The sequence below is a fragment of the Lampris incognitus genome, chromosome 14 (assembly GCF_029633865.1).
Source record: "Lampris incognitus isolate fLamInc1 chromosome 14, fLamInc1.hap2, whole genome shotgun sequence".
NCBI lineage: Eukaryota > Metazoa > Chordata > Actinopteri > Lampriformes > Lampridae > Lampris > Lampris incognitus.
The window spans coordinates 9049913-9059589 of record NC_079224.1 but is presented as its reverse complement, the minus strand read 5'-3'; the positions used below and the strand labels follow the sequence as shown (position 1 = coordinate 9059589).

The window sequence follows — 9677 nt, the reverse complement described above, 5'->3', positions numbered from 1 at the left end:
CAGGTCTTCAAACAAGGAAAAATACAGGCTGACTCCACTGTGAACTTGGAGGAACTGAGTGTCCTGACTGAGGGCTGGGACTTCCAGATGGATATGAGCCATTAAAGATTTTTTTACATATGCTCAGCTGGATTTAACAAAGGGGATCTCCGAAACTATGGCCCCATTTACGCTTGTCATTTCACGTGTCTCTTATCCGCATAATATCCAGATATGATTTATCCAGGCCGACTGAGCAAAGGTCCAACAGCTCCAAATTTAAAATTTCTAACCTACGATTTATCCAGGCCGACTGAGCAAAGGTCCTACACCTCCAAATTTAAAACTTCTAACCTCTTCTGACAAGCATATTTTAAAAATTATTGTGTTGTGAGAACGCAGGAACAAACCTAACGAGTTCCTATACATATGTGTTATATACATACCCAAGATGACACTTAAACTACCTGGGCTTGGTGGTGAGTTGTGTCAAGAAGAAATCTGAGGAGGAGGCAACAGATAAGTCGCCACGTCCAAAGTCTGAATCCACAATGCTCTCTGTCTCACTTCCACCCTCTGAGGAACGCCAAGAGACTTGATTTTAACACATTTGTTCTGCAAAAGCAGAAAACCTCACACAAAAAAAGGCAAAACACAAGTTTCCCCAAATGATCACCTCACCCGAATTTAGTTCCTTAACCAGCGACGACATTGTGTTGGTGATGGAGTCAGCGGCGACGAGCAGGTCGTTTCTCAAATTTCGCCTTGGCCCTTGGAGAGATAAGAGGAGACCTTGATTCAGACTTGGCAAGCGCGGCCGGTTTCCAGCCGCGCGGCCTCGCCAGCGAACGACAGTGTTATTCCTGTTGGAGTGTGTCTGCCCGCATTACCCTGAGCGAAGGCCTCCTGCACGTCCCCTCCAACCCCCGTGAGCGAGTCCTGAGGCGTGTGGGTAGGAGTTGTTCCAGCAGATTCGGAGTGGACCGGTGTGGGGATGGGCCGGCTAACCGTGTGGCTTGGGGAGGAGCGCGGCGAGCCAGGGCCCTGAGTCTGCAACACAAACGGGCGGGAAGACGGTATACCGGACGGGTGTCACTTTCTGTCACAGTGTTATCAGTAACGTTATTGTGTGATGACCACGATATCGACTCAAAACAACTTTTTTTTTGTTTTGTTGATTTTTCCCCTTTCCAGCCATCCGTCCATCCATTATCCAAACCGCTTATCCTGCTCTCAGGGTCGCGGGGATGCTGGAGCCTATCCCAGCAGTCATCACAAGGCCCCCCCCCACACACACACACACACACACTTTCACATCTAGGGACAATTTGGTACGGCCGATTCACCTGACCTACATGTCTCTGGGAGGAAACCGGAACCCCCAGAGGAAACCCACGCAGACACGGGGAGAACATGCAAACTCCACACAGAGGACGACCCCCCCAAGGTTGGACTACCCTGGGGCTTGAACCCAGGACCTTCTTGCTGTGAGGTGATTGCGCTAACCACTGCGCCACTGTGCGTCTGACTTTTCCCCCTTTTTCTCCCCAATTGTACTTGGCCAATTACCCCACTCTTCCGAGCCGTCCCGGTCGCTGCTCCACCCCCTCTGCCGATCCGGGGAGGGCTGCAGACCACCACATGCCACCTCCGATACACATGGAGTCGCCAGCCGCTTCTTTTCACCTGACAGTGAGGATTTTCACCAGGGGGACGTAGCACGTGGGAGGATCACGCTATTCCCCCCAGTTCCCTCTCCCCCCTGAACAGGCGCCTCGATGACCAGAGGAGGCGCTAGTGCAGCAACCAGGACACATACCCACATCCGGCTCCCCACCCGCAGACAACGGCCAATTGTGTCTGTAGGGACGCCCGACCAAGCCGGAGGTAACACGGGGATTCGAACCGGCGATCCCCGTGTTGGTAGGCAACGGAATAGGCCGCCATGCTACCTGGACGCCCAAAACAACTTTAAACCAGTTTGTAAATCAGCGATGATCTGGCCTACCTCATCAATGATCTACCTCGTCAAAACATTACCGCAAACACCTCATGGTCCGTGTAATACCAGTGCATTAGTTAATGGGGTTAGGTTGTTTTATTCAACTGGCATCACCGACCCTCCCCATGAGTCCTTACTGTATCCACTCGTCTTGCAAATATTACAAATACTTCTTTCCTCTCACTACCTGTGTCCAACAGGGTCTGTCGAAAAACTCTACAGCTTTACTTCTGTTGAGTTTTGTTCCCCTCATTTGATTCCCTCATGTCTTATGAGTAACCTGGGGTACGTTGTTCTGTTATTTTGAATTTGATATACTACATTATTCCCTGTGGGAAAAGTCCTCTCTGCATGTAACCCATCCTAGCTGTGTAGCTAGGAGCAGTGGGCAGCCGCCGTGCAGCATCCGGGGGCCAACTCCAGTTCTCATTTCCACTGCCTTGCTCAGGGGCACAGACAGGAGTATTAACCCTAACATGCATGTCTTTCTGATGACGGTGGGGGAAACCGGAGCACCCGGAGAAAACCCACCGCAGACACAGGGAGAACATGCTAACCCCACACAGAAAGGACCGGGATGACCCCAAAGGTTGGACAACCCCAGGGTTGGAACCCAGGACCTTCTCGCTGTGAGGCGACGGCGCTAACCACTGGGCCACCGTGCCCAAAAGACAGCCGATGGGGGTTGTAAACATTTTATAATTTCAAGAAACATTACAGAAAAGTCAAGTGTTGTTCATCCTCAAACTGAGCAACTGGAAAGCCTGCAGAGTCAGTAAACAAACCACTTCATCCAAGACACAGCAACTGAAACAACACAAGACACGCACTGAAATGCAGTATTTTTATGCTTCTACTATTACGCCGATACTGCTACATGCTGTTAGCACAACAGGCTATTTCATTTCGTAGAATTAAATCAGACATCTGCCAAGATCAAGACTGCAAAAAACAACGCCAGCGTTGTTAACTTCCAGTTACACATGCAACTGGTTTGTCTTCCAGCCTATAAACCTCGGCATGTTTCAGGTTTACTTTCATTCAGTCATTCATTCGTTCCCGGAGTTCACCCCACGCTTTTCAGACTTACGGCTTGTTTCCGTTCTTCCTCCTGTCGGAAAAAAAAAAACCAAAAAAACAAAAACCCCATTTCAACGAAGTTCTCGCCAATGACTCTTTTGTTATTGGCGGAATAACAAAGACAACACGAGGGAACGTCTCCCAGGCTGGCACCTCCTCCTGATGAGCCTGCGGCTTGCTCCAACGTGTTCCATGGATTGGCATCGATCCTCCCGGGCTGATAAGATTGATATCCTCACCACTTAAGCCAGTAGAGTAAGCAGTTTATGTTGGCTTTGGGAGGCCTCTCTTATTGACTCCTGTGATTATTCTCACTCTGACGCTTATCCCTCTCAGAAGGGGGGGGGGGGGCGTGTTTTTGCATTGTTGTTTTTTTGCCTGTGATGGATTACAACCCCAAATTTAAGAGTTGATCTGAAATTTACATCTTGGTACTCCGCATCAACAGTGTCTGATAGCAATTGTATGCTGTGCTTTATCAGTGGTAATACTGGAGACGTATGCCCTCTGGTGGACACACTCAGTACTTCATTTTGCTTACAGGTCTTCACGTGTATCAAGAGGCAGTCGACTGACTGCTCACAGGGGGATTTTTTTTTTTTAATCTCTGGGGTCAGGTGGTTTAATGTGCATGCCTTCCATACCTTCAGGAGCATCATGAGCTGCTCCAGCTGCACCATGAGCTCCCTGCGACTCTCCTGCAGGGAAGACATTCTTTGTTCGAGTTCGTCTTTGCGTTGCCTGGCGGAAGGAACAAGACGAGAGAGGAGAAAGACACACAGCGTGAAAACGCACACTGTTACGGCGGATGAACAGTCGAAGAAAGAACAAGAAAAAAAAAACCCTACAAAGCATCTAGCACTGTTGTTTGCTTGCCCTGCAAAAAGATGGGCTCCTGAAAGTTTGTCAATTCGGTCACAGTATCGGCTGCATAGAGGTACCTGAGAAGCCGCAGTTCTGCGAGCAGCGTGGGGTTCTGCGGGCCCTTGTCAGGCGGTGGCTGGGAGGCCTGCTCGTGCTGAAGCCGCAGCCGTTGGATCTCCTGCAGGATTTCTCTGTGGCATGCACACACACACACACACACACACACACACACACACACACACACATTTACCTTTTACGTGTCCACACAGCCAAATACGTTTGGACATAATAATAATGATAATAATAGCAATAAAAAAAAGTGCATTCATAGGAATTTGTCTTTATGGGATGCTTAACATAAAAACAACATAAAAAAACCAATGCAATTACCAAGATTACCATGAGTTTCAGTGAGTTAAACAAACTTAAGATCATTTTTCCTTAGAAAAAAAGTAACTAATAATAACTGTTAGGGTGTCTATACGTTTAATTATATATATATATATATACACGCACACACACACACACACATGTATATATATATTCGCTCAAAGTTGTTAAATGTCTATATTTTTGCTCCTGAATTGTTGAGCTCTTTTTTTATATATCGAAGGTTTCATTGCAACATCCTGTGGACATATATATATATATATATATATATATATATATATATAATTTAATTTTCTTTATCGATCCCGTTGGGGAAATTTAGTTACTGCAAATGAACCCATCCTGGCTGTGATCTGTGTAACTAGGAGCAGTGGGCTGTCACCTTCATGCTGCACCCGGGGACCAACTCCGGGTCTTTTTCCGTTGTCTTAGTTAGGGGCACAGACAGGAGTCTTAACCTTAACATGCATGTTTCTTTTGATGGTGGGGGAAACCAGAGTACCCGGAGAAAACCCACTGTACAGAGGACAACCTGGAATGACCACCAAAGTTGGACAACCCCGGGGTTCAAATCCCAGACCTTGGATATGGATACAGGTTCAGAAGTCTAGTTACCATCAGCCACCTCCTATACAAGGATGACGTCAAGCTGTATGCCAGGAATTAGCGAGACAATGACTCACTGATCGACCTCACCAGGCTCTACAGCAACGGCATTGGGATGTCATTTGGACTGGACAAGTGCAGTCGAATAGTGGCAAAAAGAGGAAAGGTGGTGAGGACTGAAAGGGTTGAATTACCAGATGGCTGGATAACAGACATACAGGACAGTTACAAGTACCTGGGTATTCCACAGGCAAATTGAAACCTCAAGGAGGCAGCAAGAAGGTCAGCTACAGCCAAATACCTCCAAAGAGTGAGGCAGGTCCTGAGGAGCTAGCTCAATTGGAAGAATAAGATCCAAGCTATCAATATGTATGCCCTACTAGTCAGCAAACACCCAGCTGGAATAATAAGCTGGCCAAAGGAGGAGATAAAGACCACAGATATCTGGGCACAGAAACTCCTCACAATGCACGGAGGGTTCCACCCAAAATCCAGCCGCCTGAGACCGTACGATAACATGGGGGCTGAGAGTTAGTGAGTGTCGGAGTCACTATCCAGGATGAAACAAGGAACATCCATGAGTACATCAGAAAGCGGGCCTCCAGGACAAACTGCTGAGTGAGTACCTCAAGCAGCAGAAGACAGAGAGTGCAGAGAAAGTAGAAGAGCAGGTATCATGGAAGATCAAGCCCCTCCATGGGATGTACCATCGACAGATAGAAGACATAGCTGATATCGAGAAATCCTACCAGTGGCTAGAAAAAGCTGGACTCAAAGACAGCACAGAGGCTCCGATCATAGCAGCATAAGAACAGGCACTCAGGACCAGATCGACTGAGGCAGGGGTCTACCACACAAGACCCAAGATACAGGCTGTGCAAAGATTCTCCTGAGACAGTCCAGCACTTAGAAGCAAGGTGTAAATTGCTAGCTACATACACTGAAAGGCATAACCAAGTGGCTGGGATAGTGTACAGGAACATCTGTACTGAATACAGACTGCAAGTCCTCAAGTCCAAATGGGAGACACCACCAAAGGTGGTTGAGAATGGCAAAGTTAAGATCACGTGGGACTTCAGGTTCCAGACTGACAAGCAGGTGCTGGCTAACCAATTAGACATTGTGGTGGTCGACGGGGAACAGAAGAAAGCAGTAGCAGTCCTGAGCGACAGCACCATCAGGAAGAAAGAGCACGAGAAGCTAGAGAAATACCAAGGGCTGAGGGAAGAAAGAAAAAAAGAAGAAATTGACTTTATTTTGTCTTTGTATTCTTACAATGAGTTGTATTTTTACATCGATTTTTTTCTCTGAATTTAACCCATACTATTGTATAGGAGCAGTGAGCAGCTGCAGCACCTGGGGACCAACTCCAGTTCTTCTTTCCATTGCTCTGGTCAGGGGAACAGACAGGAGTATTAACCCTAAAATGCATGTCTTTTTTTGAGAACAAGATCAGATGTGGAAGGTGAAATCCACAGTAGTCCCAGTGGTAATAGGAGCACTAGGGGCCGTGACCCCCAAACTGGGAGAGTGGCTCCAGCAGACTCCAGGAACAACATATGAGATCTCTGTCCGGAAGAGTGCGGTCCTAGGAACAGCTAAGATACTGTACAGAACCCTCAAACTCCAAGGCCTCTGGTAGAGGACCCGAGCTTGAGGACTACACACCACCCGGAAAAGGGTGAGAGGGAGAAGGCACTTGTTCTGTAGCAATCATACAAAAAGGGGGCACTGGGCCCTTTCATTTGGGATTTGAAGATGGACTCGGGAATTCACTGAAAATATTTATGCATATGCCACTTATTCATATTATAAAATACAGGACCTCATTCTTATCACTATCACTCAATTTTAAGAATCTAAGATGGTTTTGCTTGTCAAAAAAATTTAGTTATCTGGAAATTTAAAAAAACCCGTGATTTTCAGGCTTGCATTCATATCGTTAGACTCATGACATGTTTAAAGGTGGACATCTTTTCTCCTTTTGAGATAGAGGTCTGGTTTGGAGGGGTTGTGAGGAGAGAGAGACAGACAGAGAGAGACAGACAGACAGACAGAGACACAGCGAGAGAGGTGTGAAAAGGCAAACACAGTCGTCCCTGACCTGTTTTTGTTCTCCAGCTCAGCGATGAGCTGCCTCTGCTGTTTGTTGGCGTCCATGGAGCAACAGAGGTCTGTGGGGACCCGCTGCATCTGCGCTTGGTTGGTGAAACCAAGCAGAAGACATGACGTCAGTTACAGGGACCTCTGTCTGATGTTACCCCACCACCTTTATCTCACGTCGCACAAAATGCACCATCACATTAAAGTCAGCAGCCATCCGTCAAGATCTGCTCAGAATATAAACCAGCGTGATGGCCGGGTCAGAAATGACCCTGTAACCCCTCACCCTGCCAACCTCCCCCATGTCAACCACAGCAATTAAAAAAGGAAAGCCTTCAGCCACAAGGATAGTAGACATTAAAGCCTTCCCTGAAAGATTTTTTTTTTTAATGCTGGAGGCTAATGAGATAAGCCATGATGTTGTGTGCATTCATGCTGCGCGTGCTCAATGTCAAAGGCAATGAATGTCCTATCTGTCTCACCGCAACGTCAGCAGCCAGTCTGGCGGCATAGCGGGCAATGAGGCTGTGCTCTTCATCTTGGTGGTTACTGCTCTCCAGCAAACTGGTGAAGAGGAAAAATAGAGACAGGAATCACAACATGACACTGATATACTCAAGCTGGGGAAAAAAGATAAAACAAAACCGACACAAACATACAGTATTCAGTGGAATAAGGACATTCAAGACAGTTTGGCTGACATCTTTGCTACTATTCTAGTCTGGCAGATTAGTTTTTCCTCAGAAAAGCATCAAAGGCGTTGCTTTGACAGGAGAGCCCCTTGTGAGTGTGTTTAGCTATTTACAGGAAGCCACAAAAGCAGGAAGGTGTTCAGGTTATCTATAAAAAAAGATGAAATGGGGTTATTGTCGCTTCGCATTCTAAGATGATCCAAGTGTCGCAAAAGCTCGACAATGAAGCAGCAAAGAACACGTGTGTGCACGCCAGAAGGTGTGTGTGCATGCATGCATGTGTCTGTATGGGAAACGATTTTTGTGTGATGGCCTGGCGGCCTGTCCAGGGTGTCTCCCCCTCTGCTGCCCAGTGACTGCTGGGATAGCCTGCAGCATCCCCGCAACCCTGAGAGCAGGATAAGCGGTTCGGATAATGGATGGATGGATGGATGGATAGATGGTATTTAGTAGGTGTCTGACTTATAGTTATGATACCATGTCACAGAATTAAGGACCTCCTGAAATACTGACAACAAATATGCACAAGAGGAAGAGAAACTACCAAACCTAAACTCGACACACACACACACACACACACACACATGCATGCACCTATACGCGTGCACACCCATGCATGCATGCACGCACACGCACGCACGCACACACACGCACACACCTATACACGTGCACATGTGCACACCCATGCATGCATGCATACGCGCACACACACCCATGCACGCACACCCATATGCATGCACACGCACACATGCGCACAACACACCCATGCATGCAAGCACGAGCATGAACATATACACGCATGCACACGCATGCACACCCATGCATGCACACAACACACACATGCATACAGACATGAGCATGCACGTATACATGCATGCACAGCACGCACACACAGCACACCCATGCATGCACAGCACACATGCAACCATGCACGTGCGCGCACCCGCATGCATGCACATACGCATGCACATTCACACACACCTATGCATGCACAGCACACACACATATGTGCGCGCAGAACACACACACACACAAAGAGAAAATATATATCAAGGAACAAACGTTCCTCAGTGTGTAGATCAGTTAAGCACAGACATTTCACCACTTCTAAGCAGATGCAATATGAACCTCAGAGCTTCACTATCCTACACAGCTCAACAGCTGTCTTAGCAGCAGTGGGGTTCTCCTAAATAAAAGCATAAAGGATGAATAAACTTATACAGGAGCCAAACACACCAAGCGTGCTTCAGTAAGCACCTTAAAAGGCAACAATCAAAGTAGCAAAGCACAAACTAACCCCAAGGACCTCTTGACTTTTTCCATTACAAACATCTCCCAGTGAGAACAATGCTGCAGAATCATGGTAGTTACCTTACGATCAGGAACAACACACCGCACGCTCTTAACCTACCCAATCATTTCTACTGATACACATCTGAGAAATGTATTCTTTGAGCGCTAATCCAATCAAAACAGCAGGCAGAAAACTGAACCTGGAAACTTCTGGCTACTGCCAGGTGACCAGGGAGAGGCAGGTTCAGTCCGCACAGCGGCCAGTGTCATGCCCATCAACAGAAATGTGCTTTTGTTGCGGTGACCTTGAACGGGACACTCAGCCGATAGAGCGTCCGCTCACTCATCATAAGTCACCGTGGACGAGAGCATCAGATAAATGCCCAAATTAGAAATGATACATGCACACCGTCCTGGCAAGTCTGTCATTAAGGGAGAGATCCCATATCCATCACACTGTAGATCCAAATCCATTAAGGAGCGCTTCTGTAAAACAAATGAGCGTGCCGTAAATATCTAACATTAAACTATTCCCCCGAGGAGAGCCATTTTTCATTCCCTAAGGAAAGCAATTACGGCTAATGGACAACAACGTTCTGTTGATAGACATGTCAGAGGACAACTTGTCAGTGAAAAGTGAGCCAACGGCCTATGAACGCATATGCTAA

At 47.2% G+C, this 9677-nt stretch overlaps 1 protein-coding gene across 1 annotated transcript in view; it reads right to left on the bottom strand.

Moving 5' to 3' along the window:
• Positions 1-9677, bottom strand: part of dtna (dystrobrevin, alpha) — a 31867-nt gene that overhangs the window by 6059 nt on the left and 16131 nt on the right. Inside the window, 7 exon segments of the mRNA XM_056292524.1 lie at positions 447-555; positions 661-750; positions 870-1029; positions 3706-3802; positions 4003-4116; positions 7026-7114; positions 7507-7588. Coding sequence (XP_056148499.1) covers positions 447-555; positions 661-750; positions 870-1029; positions 3706-3802; positions 4003-4116; positions 7026-7114; positions 7507-7588 — 741 coding nt within the window.